Source organism: Akebia trifoliata, chromosome 10 (genome assembly GCF_017979445.1).
Source record: "Akebia trifoliata isolate Shusen 1 chromosome 10, ASM1797944v1, whole genome shotgun sequence".
Taxonomy (NCBI): domain Eukaryota; kingdom Viridiplantae; phylum Streptophyta; class Magnoliopsida; order Ranunculales; family Lardizabalaceae; genus Akebia; species Akebia trifoliata.
Genome location: NC_141384.1, coordinates 30,186,743 through 30,203,814, shown reverse-complemented (window position 1 = coordinate 30,203,814; position 17,072 = coordinate 30,186,743). Strand labels below are relative to the sequence as shown.

Here is a 17,072-nt window from a genome sequence, read left to right as displayed (position 1 = left end):
AAGGTTGAAGGGGACTGTTGAGCCCTCTGATTATGCAACAGTGGCCCTACTGAAGATTGTAGTGAAATGTTTTGAACAAAACTGAATTTGAATATTGAAATTCGGACTTAAATAACAGTTTTTAAAAAAAATGTCGTTAAATTGTGATGTTATTCAAGTATGAAACCTTTCGAGAGTTGCCATTTGGCAACCCAACTTTTCCTAATACACTCCCAACACTCATTTCGAACAATTTCAGTAGTTGTTTATAATTATGATTAGGCTCATACAAAATCTTAAACCCAAAGAGTAGAAATCTAGAAGAGAAAAAGAAAAGAGAGGGCTTCTATTGGCACCCCAACTTTTACTTGTTCTCATCTAATTACTTATTTTCTTCATTTTTAATTGGGGTGTAATAAGTAAATGCTGGGGTGCCAATAGCATGTTTCTTTATTATCCGTGAAAAATATATAACTTCCTTCCAAAAGGATTATATTCTATTATAAAACCAGTAAGACTAATGATAATCAGACTCCCGGACCTGGCACCTCACAGAACCATTAATCTTTTTATTTGTGTATCCCGAAGCTAAGGATCTACAGTTCTGTGAAGGGGATATACCAAAAAAGGGAGTCCGATTATCATGACTCAACCTGTAAAACAGCTTTACAACAGAATGCCATTATGTTCCAAAAATATTAGGTTCAAGTTTTCCTTCTATAATTACTTTGGTTCTGTTAAAAATCATTCTAAACGTCTCTCAAAACTTAATTGAAGTTGGACATGGTTGGTTGCTGCTAGCTATAATACATGATCTGCCCTCTCTATTTATGCCTCAGCTACGCTACAGCCACAACTTTGGGGTAAGGTTTCTCTATGCATGTATGTAACCCAGGGAAAATGAAGAGTGAGCTTTGCTTTGCCAGACCACCAACTTCATCTCTGAAAGCCAACAATTTAAATTTGCTTATAGCTCCTTAATGTAATAAAGTAAACCTCATCTTTGTTTGCAGAGACTTTGATGAAGATTTGGTTTCAATCAACTGAAACCAGTATCTACACAAGGATTCATATGGGAATGATATAATACCAAATGTACCGAACTTATTTCGCAATTAGACCGGTGCCACACAGAAGGGAAAAAGAAACTATATAGAAGATCCATGTATTAAGAGAACCTGATCCATCCTTGCTATGCCACATATCTCAATTCTCAACTGAGTAGCAGTGTGTGTGCCTGTCATCTTCATCATCATCATCAAGCCTTCTCCCAAAAGTATAGGTTCTGCTAAAGAAATCTTGTTCTTCCATTCAATTCTATGTAAATCAGTTAAATCAAATGTGTTCATATCAGTAATAATGCAGTTGTAATAAACTTCACACATTACTCTACCAATCACTAATCCATCAACTGATTTTGTACTTGAACCCATTGTATGCTTTTACAGCAAATAAATTGTAGGAAGATGGGATTTTTTTTTTTTGTCCTCTCCACAATAGCCCAGAATTTCTACAAATACATTCAACCTATCATACAAGTTGCATGTAAGAAAGAAAGTTCACATTGCTGCTTCATATCGTCCCCAATCCCAAAATTCCAATATATAGTAAAGCTGCCTGGTCTCTAAGTTGGCAAAGTGTAGAGGGTTGTTGATACCAGTCTGGCTTAAAATCCACTTTCACCCACTAACAACTAATCAATAACCAGCTCAAATCCAATATATATAGTCTAATACACTAAGATACAGTGTTTTAATCCATGTTTTGAGATTCAGAAGAATCGTTGGAAGTGAGTGAAGAATGTGTGACAAGCCTTGAAAGAAGATGTGAGGAAAAAAAAAAAGGATAGAAAATTAGGAAAACCCTAGAAAATGTTTGTTTTTTAGGAAAACCCACCCCTCTTGGAAATCAATTTAGAAAATGATTCTTAATACAAACTTCATATTTATAGCTACAAGAATCATTAAAAGATAGAAAGGAATTTAAAAACAACCTAATCTCCTAATATCCATCCTGATTTCCATGGAATCACATTATTATGGTGATTATTCCTAAAAACGTGTAAAAAAAAATTATTCCAAAAAACTAACCCTAGTAAAATTGAGGAAAGATACGTTTTAAGGGATGTACAACTCATCCCCAACTAAGTAAGATTGCTAAATGGAATGGGTTTGCAACACCCCACCCTTCTTTAAAAAGGACTTGTACACAAGACTTGAAATCACGGAATTTGACTTATCCCGAAGAGGCATGGACTTGTTAGAATCGTCCTTGTCGGAGGGAGGGTCACCCATGTCATAAAGGACAATATCATTGATTAAGGAAAATTGTTGTGCCTATCAATGATGCCTGAGGGGTAAGACTCGTCGCAATTGTAGAATAAACCTTGATCGCAATTGTAGGCTTTGGATATTATTCAATTATAATATGATTAAATATGAGGTAAAGTATGCATTCAATATTACAAGGAGGGGGAGGAGGATCGACAATAGCAGAGAAATTAGATAGGAAGAACAAGAAAAAAAGAAGTATAAGCAGGCCAGCGACATGTGTCGTTGTTGCTACAGCACAACAACAATTAGGGTTACTTTTCAACAAAAAAAAAAAACAACAACAATTAGGGTTGTCAAGGTCTAGACTTTGTTGAGCCCTAACCCAGCCTAAAGAGGCAGGTTGTACCTTGGACCAGCCCTATACCCCCTAGTGAGCTTCAGTAGACTAAGCCCTTACCCAACCCTAATGGACTCGAACCAAACAGAAAGGTCAGTGTAAAAGTATACATTTTTTAATGATAAAAAAATGTACTTTCCAAATAAATCTATTTTTATTATTTATATATATATATGTAAAGACTATACAAATAAAATAATAAAATACATTTATTTTATTCAATGTTAAGTGAGGTGTGCACCTAGCATACCTTGCACCTTGTTTGAGGGACAATCAAGGTCAACGCCTTGGTACGCCTCACTTACACTACCATGCCTCACATTTATTAAGGCTCCTTTGGTCTGCACCACCATTGAGGCGCACTAAGATGATGGTCTTGACTACAATGCCCCATCATAGGACTTTTGGGGGAAAAAGCCTTAATGTTGCCATTGAGGCGGAAACTCTCCACATGATGGATCAATCATGTCATTTTGCCGTATGTTGTTGTCTTTTTTCAATCACATGAAAATTACGATTTGATAGTAGCCTCAAGAGCAAATCTTTGTTACTCAAGGAGTTCCATGATCTTCATGATGGGATCATAATTATTATATGAAGCAATGGTAAAACACGTGTCAGCCTTATACTAAGAGACGATAAATTCTTTTTTGCAAAAATCGGTGGAGGAAAATCACACCTCCAGGGAAATCAATTTAGAAAAAGATTCTTACTAATTGATTTTCAATACAATCCTCCTATTTATAGCTACACGAAATAGTGAAAAATACAAGGAATTTTAAAGCAATTTAATCTCCTAATTTCTATTTGATTTCAAGGAATCCCATTATTATGGGAATTATTCTTAAAAATAGCAACTACAAAATATTAAGGAATGCTACATGAAAGGAATGTCCAACTCATTCCCCAACTAACCAGGTAAAAGTCCACAACCGAAATGGCTTTGCTACAAAATGCATCAATTATGATAGTCCAGCATTTGTTGTACAAAAGTTGTTTTTTATTGAGATCCCAATACCCAAATTATTGTGATAATTGGGCATGTATGTAATTAACTGGGGACAAAATGATAATTATTTGTTTTCTGAGGTATTTATGTAATTTGGTCAAAGTATTAATATATAACTTCGACCAATGGTTTTCTTTTGTGAGAAAAAAGACTGGAGAGAGATGGAGAAGGGTGAATCCTTTGTTTGTTATAGTAAAAACGATCGATTACCTCCAAGCAGGGAGCGGAGCCAGGATTTTGCCCACGGGGGGGGCAACTAAGTGTGGAAAAATTTTGAGGGGGAAACTAAGACTAAATTTTTATTTTTTTGTGGGGCAATAGTGGCATATTCTTTTATTTGTCGCAATAGCTGACTAAACTTTAGATTTTGAAAGTTCTTGTGGGGACAAGTGCCCCACTGTAAATCTGCCCCCGCCTCCAAAGGCATAGCCGATCAAAGGGAAAAGAACCTCGTAAATCTACGTATTTGTATTTTTTATTTTAACTTTTTTTTTTTCTATTTCTTGTCAATTTTCTCTAAAGGTATTGCATGCAGAATTGACACAATGAAGAGTGCTTCAATTGCAAAACATAAAAGCTCTATCCTTTGTTGCTATTCTTACTTTCTTGGATTTGGAAAGACATGCATGCCAACATGAAACTTAATATTTCTTAGTTTCTTAGATCTCAAAACAAGTAGGATTCTCACACTAGAAGCAAAGATATTAGCTAAATGTTCTCACATAAAGATCGAACACTAATTGAAGCTGAAACCATTACATAGCAAAAGTTCTTTCTACTGAGAATTTACACAAAACAAAACTATATCTTTAACAAAACAAGAACAATCATCCAAAGTTTCACTAAACATCACCTCCTTCGATTATCCGGATAATGAGAGAGCGGCACGAGCTCCGAAAGCGGTGTCGACAATGGAGTCGGCAATGGTGAATTTCGACAAACAGGGCAAGAAGCATGGAGTCTCAACCAAGCATCAACGCAGTAAAGATGAAAGAAATGGCGACAATCAGGCATCATTCTCATCATCTCTCCATCTTTATAATCACAGAGACAGATCGAACACATCGAATCACCGCTCCCAATGTTCTTCGATTTACAAAATGGAAATTTTGGATACGAATTGATCACCTTTTGATCAAGACCTGTAACAGAATTCTCCTCATCTCGATCGTTTCCTTCGTAATCGTCTTCGGCAACAAAGATTACACTAGGGACGATGATTCCTTCGGAGTTTGAACGATTAGGGTTAGGGTTTGGAGAGCGGGAACGGGAGCCAGAGCCAGAGCGAGAGGAGCGGCAGCAGACGTAGGAAGCGAGGAGTATGGTGGAGAGGAGGACGAGAACACCTAGAGCGATAGCGATGGCGTAGCCGAGGCCGATGTTATGGAAGAAGTAAGCCGAGCCTCCACCACCTCCACCGACTCCGCCGTTGGTGGCAGCGGTGGCGGCTGCAGCCGAGTCGGTGCTGGACATTGTGAGGGGAAGAAAAAGCTAGGGTTTTGTTCATCATTTTTAAGGAAAAAAAGGACTTTTCTTTGTGGGAGGGTGGGTATCCCCAGCTGTTGCATTTAATACGCAGGTATCGAATATAGAAGGAGAGAGCCCTTCGGAGGAGAGATTAAACAGTAAGTTGGGCTTCTGTACTACTGGGAGATATTTAACGTTTCTACTCCATTTCTAAATTTTTGACAAATGGTATCATCTTTGACTTATAAAATAAAATTATAAGATAGAAGTAAGATTAATTATACTTCAGAGAATTTATTTAGGCATTCAAGAATTATAATGTTTATAAATTGATTCGAGAAACATAATGAAAGATCAGATAAGATAAACTTAAAGAGTTATGATATCTCACATATGTCCCTATCACAGAATCCTAGATCATTTGCCTTGAGATACACAAGAATAAGATTTATGATTTTATATATCCGAGGAAAATGATCCACGATTCTGTGATGGAAACGTATGTCAGAGGGAGTGTTAGAAAAGCATTATTCAAACTAAAAATATGAAGTGTTTGAAAAAATGTAATAATAACTTCAATAGATGATTAAATAAGAAACAATTGATTGAGATGATTTATGAAAATCTGACAATGGTAAATTATGGAAATATTAATTTCTTAAGTTAAACTCTCTGAGTGTTGATAATATCACTTAGAATCAAAATCCATATTCACCTATTTAAAAATCACCAAATCACTATCGTATTGAAAAAAATATGGTTAGTTAGGTTCTTAGAATATGATTTTTTGACGTTTGAGAAATAAGAATAATTTCACTCAAAACGAACAATTGTAATGAAAAGAAATTCAGAATTTTTTTACGAAAAAGCAATGTTGATCCCACTTTTCGAATTTCAAAATCGAGTTTTTTTTTTTTTTTTTGACAAAATTGATAAAAGACTATTTTAATTTTTCAACTTCTTAGATTTAGATCATTTATCATGGATAAGGCAGATATGTTGACCAAATATTCACTAAAGTTGACTTAAAAGTGACAACTGACACGTGAATAAAAAATGCATGGTATTGGGAAACCTTAACCAGCTCCCGGAGTACAGTAGACCTCACTCGAGTTATTAAGCTGGGAGTGGGTTGATGGGCTTTTTTAAGGATTAATCATGGGCTCTCAGAATTTTAATTGGGCTGATTCTGGTAGCAGATAAAATTTGGGAGCAGTGGTTCTCCCAACGAAAATGTTAATAGGAAAATGCTGAAGTAACATTAAAATTGACATCGATTCTCACATTTGACATGGATGTATGTATGGAATCATAGATGTTTTTTTTTTTTTTAATATATATATCAAGATACGGTTAAAAAGCATCTATGGCTATATGATTACCTATACATCAGCAATGTGAGAATCGATGTCAATTTTAATGTTACTCCAGTATCGGAGTTGTTGGGATCGCAATGTAATAGAATTTTTTATTTGTACATCCAACAACAAAAGATGAGTATGGATTCATCCACGATTAATTGATGAATATGATAATTATTTAACCTTTTGCCCTCAATTTTTCATTTTATTCAACATTCAAATATCAAGAACAAGATAGGAATTTTAGGGAGGTTTAAAAATGAGAGATTTTGATAAGAAAAAAATAAAAATCATTTGTATATTCTCCTAAAACTTCTTGATTTGTTACGAAACTTTTCCACATTGAACCCCACAAAATAATTATTAAGTCCAAACTTGCTTACTATGGAAGGTTTTGCATATTGGTAAGACATACAACCAAAAAAAAAAGGGGGAGAATTATCCCCAAAAACCTATTTTTTGAAAATATGTACCAAAAACTTCATTATGAAACTACTCATTTTATCAAATATTAGTCTAAAAATGATTTTTGAAGCGAAAATGCCATAATTACTCTTTCAACGAACTTTGAGGTTTAAAGAAACAAGTTTATTTAAGAATATTTGAAATAACCTTATATTTTAAAATCAATGACATGCCCCTTGATTATCGTCATCTCTTATATAACAATGAAAAAAAAAATCTAAATGAAAAAGAAAATCCTTGTTTTCTCTTCCCAAAACTAATGATTTTTACCTCATATAGATGATGATGATGCTGATGGAGATGAGTATGGTTATCATCATCATCAAACTAATTTGATCTATATTTAATAGATTAATTAAAAAAAAATTAAATAATTTAAATATTATTTTAAAACTTGACTTGAATGTTCATCGAATTGATTCAACTTTAAAAATTAGCAAGTCTAGCAAAATGAGTCAAATAAAATTATATTGAATTGATTAATGGATTTTAATAAATAAAAATATTTAATTTTTATTTGCACAAAAAATATTAATAACTAAATAAATTGGTCAAGTTTTTCATTTGATTTGGTATAATTTTTTAGATCAAACCACTTTGTAGAGTTGTTAAAAGGGTATTTCAGGTATTTTCTTAAAAAATCTTCAAAAGATCCTTATTGGATGAATATTTTATTAAGTGGAGCTTTAATGATCCCTATTCTTTTCTATGGGACTAATTGGTACATAGTCGCAAAAAAGAGTCCCTCACCGTCATTGTCCCAAAAATATGTTCGTTATATTCTCATAACTCCTCGGGAAGGGTAGGTCAAGTGTTAGAAACTCCACAAAGCAATGAATTCCTTGGGCCCACCCTCCAGTGTCCAGTTGACCCTCGACTCAACTATTTGCACGTAAGACTTGCCAAGGGAGCGGTGCGTGCAACTGTGGGATCAGTCTCAGTAGAAGGTGGGGATATCCATGATAAGCTATAAAAAAAACTCCTAAAATTTCTAGATTTTGTTATGAAAGTTTTCTGGATAAAATTTATAGGCAAAAACCTGTATGGATGAATCTTGGATTTTAGCTCACTTAATTAGCAAACTAAGCTAAGGTCATTTTAATACGTATTATGAGCAAGACTTTGAGCCTAAAAAACCAAATCTCGACATAATGACTGATGTTAATCAATTCTATCTAGAGTCACATCTTTTATTATTGAAGATGTTTTCATACCCATTTTAGCTATATCTCAATCGCGTTCTTTTGATTTCGTATAACCTTCAACTTGTACATTTGTTTAAATGGAATTGTAATTATACTTGATTTATTTATTTATTTTTAAATCATTTCAATTGATTTTCTCTTATTTTACCATCTAGTAGAGTAATTTTTATTTAAATGCATTTATTTTTATTCTTATCTTTCTCAATCTTTCCATCCATCTGAGCATCTTTATCTATGTTGCATGCTTAATGTATAAATATGATATTTCCTCATCTTCCAACATTCGGGATCATATATTCATTAGGTATTCATTTTTACCTAAACGAATATCTATTGCTTTTCTCTTTTAAAAATAATTCAATTTGAAACACCCAACGTATAATTCCAACATTTCATATTTTATTAAAGTTGGCCACTCACAGTTTTTCTATTTACTGTCATGTTCATCACTTTTTTTTTTTATATTGTCAAAATCAACTCTTTTTTATTTAGTGCCAAGTTCACAATTTTTATTGTCGAATTTGACACTTTTTATTTATTGCTGAGTTCAACACTTGAAAAATGAAAAGTGGGAAACTTGACATTGGTAAAACCCACTCATTTTCTATTTTCGAGTTTTCTTTTACTAAAATACATGGAAAGAACAACTAAAAACTTGAGATAACGATCTGTTTAGATGATTTCAATCCAAAAGAATCATTCTTGATTGATTTTCATCCAAAAATTAAGAAAAAAAAAAAAGTGAAAAAACCCTAGTTAAATCCTTAAAAATAACTTCTTCTTCCTCTAATTTTTTTTCCTCAATAGAATGAAGTCTTTAAAATTCGATTGAGATGTTAAAAATTCAATTTCAAACTGTTAGGATATTCAACCGTGAGAAATGTGAGAGATGAAGTTTGAGAGACTATTAAGAAAAGTAAAGTTTACTAAATGGACTATTAACAAATAATCTAAAACTAAGAAGGACTATTTAAAAATAAATAAAAAAATTCCCTTCATCAAAGTCCTTTAATTAATTTTTTTCTAAAATCGAAAATATATCTCAATTTGGGATAGTGGGGGGTGGTGGACCTGCACCAACCGACACATTGAGTAGTTGTACAAACTACAAAATCTTAATGTTACAAACACCCTAAGTACTGAAAATCCAAAAAGGGGCGAAGTTGTGATTCGACCATGATTTGGAGCAATTCTAAAAGTCACATTATGCCTAAAGAGGTATCCTCATCTCATTACAAACTTGTAATTTCGAGACACCAGTGACGTTTGGTGGAGACAAAACAAAGTTAGGTCGGTGGGTGAGTGGGCCTACAAAGATGTCTTTCAAGTACCGACATTCCATTCCCAACGATGTCTAATCTCGATGAATATCCTACGGTTTTCGACCTTGGGTTGACCATGGTACAATTATCCGTCAAAAGGATTACAAATCAATTTTGTTGGGTGATTTGGATTTTGGATGTAACCCCTCCACGTTTTGGTCAAGTGTTTTCAAACTAATAAGTGATGACATGCTTCCTTGATTTTAGTCTTCCTTCAGCTACTGATAGAAACTGACTTAGATGCCCTCATGGCATTATCTTCAATTAAATATTTTTTATTATTATTGGTAAGTATGTTTTTAATGAATTTAGTAATTCGGTGCCAGTAATATTTGAACTTAAGTCTCTGATATCATAATTCAAAGACTTTACCAATTCAACTAGTTGGCACCTGTTTAATATCTAGTCAATCATTCATCGATTCTTTTCAATCAATCAATCATCTTGTTCTCAATTTTTGCGTAGAAAATCATCAAATCCAAAAATCTCAAGGTTTGAAGGTGGGAGATAGAATATTTAGGTTAAATAAGAAAGTAAAATATTTTACCATAAGGTTGAAGGGGAGTGCCATGATATTGAGTATAATATTTTTTTTTCAGGGGTAACTTAGAGTGAAAAAAAAAAAACTTTGTGATGGTAATTGAGAGTGAAAATTTTCTTTGTGGGGGCAATGGTGGTGGATTTTTTATCCGCAGCTAATTTCTATCACAATAGCTCATTAAGCTATAGGCTTTGAAAATTTCTTTAGGGGCTAGTGCCCCCATTGTAAATCTGCCCCTAACTATCTTTCAAATGAAAAAGCTGGGTGAGATTGAAGATGAGAGTATTTAGGTCATTTATGTTGGCCTCTTAAGAAGACTAATGTCAGATGGGTATGTTATAAGTTTGAAAACAAAGTGGTATCTCAAACATTCACTCGTACATGTGGGTAAATGGATAGAGTTAACAATGTTTGTTTGTTGCAATTTTATTACAAAAACTCCTTTACTCGATCAAGTTTATTTCCGAACAAACTTGACTGTATGAATAAGGTTAGCTTTACTAAATAAGATTTCAAAGCTTACTAAAAGTCATTAGACGTATATGGATTATCAAATTGGCAATCCAACACCACATATGTATAGATTTAAAGGAAAAACTAAAAGTCAACGATGAAAATTAACTAATTTTTTTTTCCTTCAAAGTTCTTATAATTTTATCCATTATGACCCTGTGACATCAAATAATGTTTTTTGATGCCAAAAATTGATGTAGTTAAGATCTATGACGTGGATCCCCACTCCAAGGTGTGATAGGTAATAAACTTCATAAAGTAAGGTTAATTTTGATAATAGGCAACTAATATTTAAAAGGTCAGGATTGGTGACTCTTTTTTTTTTTTTTTTTTAATTTTTATGGGTAAGTTGGACTTGAACCCACGACTTCAACGTTGTTTGGCAATATGCCAAACCAACCGAGCTATGGGTCTAAGCCAAAGATCAATGACTCTTGAAAAATGATTGTTCAAACATGCATAATCCCAATCGTTGAAACATGAAATTCAATTGTAGGATTTAAACATATCTCAATAATACATCTCATATGATAAAACTCGATTGTTGGATTTCACATTTTTATGATCAGATCATGCCTAGATCTTCAACTTCGACACATCAATATGATGGATGATTCACAATGATCATCTCGCTTGATAGTTTCCAATTATAATCATGATGACTCAGTGGGAGTCATTTCGATTTCATGCCAGTTTTCAAACCATGAGCCCCATTACACTAAAAAGTGAGTTTTGAATTCTAATCTTTGCTTTAGAGAAGCAAAGAAATGCTTTTTTAAGAGAATTTCAACGTAAAAGTGATGGTCTAACCTCTATTTCATGTCTTCAAAACCTTTTACGTGGAAAAAAGCACACGTGAACAGGACCGAGGAAAAAGAATCTCTTTCTTAGATAAAGAATGGTGCAGTGTCACACACGTGACGTGACACGTACACCTTTTTTCTTAAGATGGGGAAAGAAATAGAGTGGTTGACTCCGGGTGTCAATGGATCAAATTAGATCCGAAATCCGATCTGTTCCGATCAGATAATTACGGTGTTTGGATCAATGATTTAGATTCCAATAAAGATCCGATTTGATAAAACTCCGATCTGATATCTCATACATCAGATCTGGCTTGACTATGTCCTGATCCGATAAAATGTTAGAAATTATATATATGAAGTTCATTTAAATTTATTACATCATATCGGATTTGGTCCGATCCGAAACCAATCCATTGACAGCCTTACTCTGTGAGTATCTCGTAAACATAGATTTCAGGGGAAATATTTGAAGTAATGAAGCAATTAGACACAAAGTATTAGAACTCGTTTGAGTCGAATCAAAACTCACCCAAGTCAATTAAATTGGATTTTGAGATGACTCGGTTCCCAATCATTTGAACCAACTCGCCAAATCATTGAATCTACTGCCCAAGTCCAGTGAAATGGCCCATCTAACAGACCAATATCTCAGGCATGAACCTGATTCTAAACATGAATCGGGCCAACCTTAGCCCAGCCAGTCTGACGAGCCAAAATCTGGCCTATTAATAGCTCAATTTCTCGAGATTGACCCATTTCAAACGTCCTTGTTCATGTCGTGGATGATAATGGAATATTTTAGTTTTACTCTTTAAAAAAAGGAAGAGATAATCTCTTATCATTCTTGGGCAGTGCACAAGAGTGTGTGTCAATCAAAGTTTCAAAATCATCAGGTCCATGTAAACTGGGTCCCACTGTCAACGGAAAGTAGATGAAGCTAAAGCCCATAGGCTCCAACTTACCTTCTCTCCTTTGTGGATGCTCTCTTTAATTCTTTTAATCTCTATATACAACCTTTCTCATCTCCTTCAAAGAAAGTTTCTTACCCCTTTTGCCAATATATTTATAAATGGATAGAAAGTGAAAATATAAAAAGGGAAAATTATCACAATATCACTTAATTATAAATTATTTTTGGAATTTATTTTTATTATTATTATTAATTTTTTTTTAATAATTATAATTATTTACTTGAAGAGCATAAGAATGGGAAGCAAATCCTATGTAGTGCAAGATTCTTGTAGTTATATGTGGCATGATTTAGATGGTTGAAAAAATGTCACATCGGCTATACACACACATACAAGGGTGTGTTGAGTTTAGTCCCACACCGGACACTCATTGCATTGTCACTCTTTCCTTATAAGCTTTCGAGCCTCTCCACTCATTGTCAATTGGTTATGAGTTGGACCCCCAAATTTATCAATAAACATCACAACCTTAAAAATTTTGGAGTTCATAGCCGTTCATTTTTAAGATGTGACTTTGATGAAAATCACTTTTTTTTTTTTTTATTATATAAATCATATCTAAACCATGATCACAAGAGGCCTGCGATGTTATTTTCTTATAGACAGTTGGACACTACGAGAGGACATATTTCTAAATGCGCCTCAAGTTTTGGGGCGGCATCTTAACAAACCAGTTAGTTAAAACCCCCCCTTCTAAATATGCCATTGCTAGAGATCGATGATCATAACAACCTCAATCCTGACAATTGAGTGTTGATCTCAGTGATTTGAATAAAGGTCGATCTCAATGATTCGAATTGTCTGATCCTAATCATTTGAATAGTTGATCTAACTAATTGCAAGGGCCACTAAAAAAATAAAAAGTTTATTATCAAAGTGTGTTTGATTGCATGGATTTCCACTTTCCTTGAAAAATGAAATACATGAAAAAGATTGGTGAAAATGGTAAAATCATTTATTTGTTGTTCAATTATATTAGGAAAAAAATACAACGGAGAGAGGAGAGAGAGAGGGTAGCGCTGGAGTGGAGGTGGAGGAAGGAGGCAAAAGAAGAAGAGGGGCGGAAGAATAGTAGAAGCAGAGTTATCAAGAGAAAAAAGTCGAAGAAGAAGTAGAATAGAGAGAAGATGATGAGGGTGGTCGACGATGAGGATGTTGTTTGGAGGTAAATTTTATCTTTTTCGTGTGAAGTTGAAATTCACATTTTACTATATTTTCTAATTTAAATGAAAATTTATTTTCTTGAAATTACAATATTGTGATAAGATATGGTTAGTTGGTAGGTTGGCCATTTTGTATTTTACAATTATAATTATATGTAAAAAAAATATTTTTTAGTTTAATTTAATTTTTTTTACAAATATGAAATAACAAGGGAAAATTTAAAAAAAAACCTAATACAACAATTATTTAACAAGAAAAATTTTAATTTATTAAAAATTAAAAAAATGATAACAAACTTGTCATTCAATGGCCGAATTTTTTCTTTCTCCTCTTTCTCTCTATATTTTTTATTTTTTAAATAGAAAATCGATTTTTTTTTTAATTAAATGACCATTCAATGTTTGGTTCTTTTTCTCTCCTTGTTCTTTCTCTCTCTCTCTTTTTTATTTTTTAAATAAAAAAATCAATTTTTTTTAAATCGATCATTCAATGTCCGGTTATTTCTCTCTTTCTTTTTTATTTTTTAAATAAAAATTTAAATTTAAAAAAAAAATCTATTATTCAATGTCCGATTTTTTCTCTATCATCTTTCTCTTACTCTTTTTTATTTTTCAAAAGAAACGGGCATTCAATGTCCAATTCTTTTTTTCTCTCTCTCTTTTTTATTTTTTAAATAAAAAAACAAATTTTTGGAAACGAATTTTTGTTTCTTAGTGTATCACTTACAAATAATTAAATGTGAAAAAGATGAAAATAAAAAAAAATTATTTTCTACTAACGGCACACCACATATAAAAATACTTTTTATTTTTATTTTTTTAACGATTTTTTTTATTGGAATTCTCTCATCGTCAATAACAACATTAAAAAAAATAATTTTTTTTGTTTCTTAGCGCATCACTTACAAATTCGATTTTCTCAGAAATTTGATTTTTATTTATTTAAAAAATCAAAACGAGAGAGATAAAGAACCAGACATTGAATGGCCTTTTCTTTTTAAAATATTCATTTTTTTATTTTAAAAAATAAAAAAAAGAGAGAAAGAATTAGATATTGAATGGCCGATTTTTTATTTAATATTTAAAAAATAAAAAAGAGAGAGAAAGAATCAGATATTGAATGGTCGATTTTTTTTTAAATTTGATTTTTTATTTAATATTTAAAAAATAAAAAAGAGAGAGAGAAAGAACATGACATTGAATGACTGTTTCATTTAAAAAAAATTCGATTTTCTATTTAAAAAATTAAAAAAATAGAGAGAAAGAGGAGAAAGAAAAAAAAAACCCATTGAATGGTCGATTTGTTATCATTTTTATAATTTTTAATAAATTAAATTTTTTTTGTTAAATAATTATTATATTAGATTTTTTCTGATAATTTTCCTAAATAACAATAACAAAACGCAAAGAACCTACGGATTTACGGCCTATACCAACAACACGTGCTATGCGTGTGTTCTTTCTTTTGTATAATGTACAAAAGCGTTTTGGGTCAACTTGAGGTTTCATTTATATACCACGTGGCATATTGTAATTGCATTAGTCAGCAATGAAAGAAAAGGGAAACGCAGAATTCGTACAGATCACGACTAGTTTCCTAGAGATTGTTTCCGAAGGAAATTATCTTTCCATCTAAAATATTTGCTGGACATCGAGCATCCAACAACGTTCGATAGTAAAATTTTCAACATTTTTACCCAAATAATTTGCAATGTGGTGTACTGAGGATTCTCCCCCGATACGCAAAGACGAAAAACAACAAAACTATCCCTTAAAAGCAATCTCTCTCTCTCTCTCTGCTTAAAGCTTCCCTCACTGTTTTCCTGTCACACCATTCTCAGTACTGCAGCACCATTAAATAACTCTTAAATTAAATTCAATTAAACAAACTCTCTTTGTACAATCTACTTTCTTTCCCTCCTTTACTTCTCTCCCCTGTCTCCTTCATCTTAAGCTCTAAAACCTAACCCAAAACTTCATTTTCTTCTTCATCGCTGGCTCTCCCAACAATGGAAGCTTTCAGCTTACTTAAGTACTGGAGGGGTGGTGGTGAGCCCACCAATGCTAATCTACGCACCACCACCACCACTGTTGCCAACACTGTGCGCCAAATAGCAGTTGAAACGGACGAAGATGGCGACGAAGATGAAGGACCTTTTTTTGACTTAGAGTTCACGGTGACAGATAACGGAGATAGAGAAAACGACAACAAAGATAACGATGAGAGCGATAACGAAGAAGAAGAAGAAGAAGTAGACGGAAATAGCGAAGAATCGTTGGGAACAGACGGAGAACAAGAGTTCGATTTCGCAGTCTCATCCGGTTCGAACGATGACCGGTCTGACCTGAACCTATCTTCTTCTCCCTCTGATGATCTCTTCTTCAAAGGCAGGTTCGAACCGCTCGAACCGTTAGAACCATCCTCGCTCGTGTTCAACTCAACCGAACCGAACTCTAAGCCTCAACTCCCTATCTCCTTTTTAAAATCTGCAACTAAGTTTCGCGTCTTCACGTTAGGGTTTAAGAAACCAAAATCGACAGATACAGAGAAGATAGAAACCAATGGAGCTTCTTCACCATCGCAAAATCAACCACAACAGAGGAAATCATCCCGAGTGAAATTCAAGATTGAAGAAGTACCGATCGTTTCTCTTTTTAATAGAGATAATAGTTCGAGAAACACTGGAATCAAAATCAACAATCAGAGTTCCGAAGATGTAGTTGCTTCAGAGGAGAAGAAATTTGCGAAAGATATAGTGCAGAAGTATCTGAAGATGATCAAACCGATCTATGTTCGAGGTTCTAAGAGATATGGAGAGAAACTGGGGTTTTCTGGACAGTTGAGCTTAGGTTTAGGGAAATCAGGATCAACTGTGATCTCAAAAACTTCGTCGTCTCCAACACACAACGAATCTGAATCAGTTGTAATAGAAGCAAATGCGAGTCAAGGTAGGAGTCAAAAACAGGGGAATTTCCCTGCAGGTTTGCGAGTGGTTTGTAAGCATTTAGGGAAAAGTCGATCAGCTTCATCTACTGTTGCAGCGGTTCCTTCGGTTGCGATTCAACCGAGGAGAGTGGACGATTCGTTGTTACAACAGCAAGATGGAATCCAGAGCGCTATTCTTCACTGCAAGAGATCATTTAATGCTTCTAGAGGTATAAATCTTATCTTTAATGTATTTGAAACTTGTTCGAATTTGATTAAAATGTTCATGTTTCTTTCTTCAGATTCTGATCGAAGATTTACTGCTTTAAATCTTTTAAATTTGATTAAAATGTTCATGTTTATTCTGATCGAAGAGTTACTGCTTTGAATCTGTTAAAATTTGATTATAATCGTCATGTTTCTTTCTTCAGATTCTGATTCTTCTGCGATCTTGCGATCAACAAACGATCTATCTCAGGAGAAACCTATCGAGGCATCCAAAACTTCATTTGAAGTAGCAAAAGAAGCTCATATTTGAAACTATGGTAGATCTTTCATATAAAAAATGTTCAGCTTTCTGTTAGTTGTTGTTTTTGTAAAATTTTAGGAGATAAAACTATAAAAGAGTTGTTAATCGATGATGAGAAGTAAGTAGAACTGTAGATGTATATCAA

General features: G+C 33.3%; 2 protein-coding genes across 3 annotated transcripts; one reads left to right on the top strand and one right to left on the bottom strand.

The window, feature by feature from the left end:
• Window positions 1-677: 677 nt before the first annotated feature.
• On the bottom strand, window positions 678-5,252 carry LOC147393770 (RING-H2 finger protein ATL67-like). 2 transcript variants are annotated; one of them, XM_086456867.1, is made up of 2 exons: window positions 4,512-5,252; window positions 678-1,296 (listed from the first exon to the last, which is right to left on the bottom strand). In XM_086456867.1, exons 1-2 carry the CDS (start codon window positions 5,129-5,131, stop codon window positions 1,128-1,130), a joined length of 789 nt encoding a protein of 262 aa, XP_086312993.1. In that variant the 5' UTR covers window positions 5,132-5,252; the 3' UTR covers window positions 678-1,127. The 2 variants fall into 2 exon arrangements, with proteins under 2 accessions (XP_086312993.1, XP_086312994.1); XM_086456868.1 differs by lacking the exon at window positions 678-1,296 and having other exon boundaries at window positions 2,807-5,251.
• Window positions 5,253-15,263: 10,011 nt separating this feature from the next.
• LOC147393769 (putative membrane-associated kinase regulator 2) lies at window positions 15,264-17,036 on the top strand. The gene is made up of 2 exons (XM_086457124.1): window positions 15,264-16,628; window positions 16,830-17,036. The coding sequence occupies exons 1-2, from the start codon at window positions 15,482-15,484 to the stop codon at window positions 16,934-16,936; spliced, it is 1,254 nt and encodes a 417-aa protein (XP_086313250.1). The 5' UTR covers window positions 15,264-15,481; the 3' UTR covers window positions 16,937-17,036.
• The last annotated feature ends 36 nt before the right edge of the window (window positions 17,037-17,072 follow it).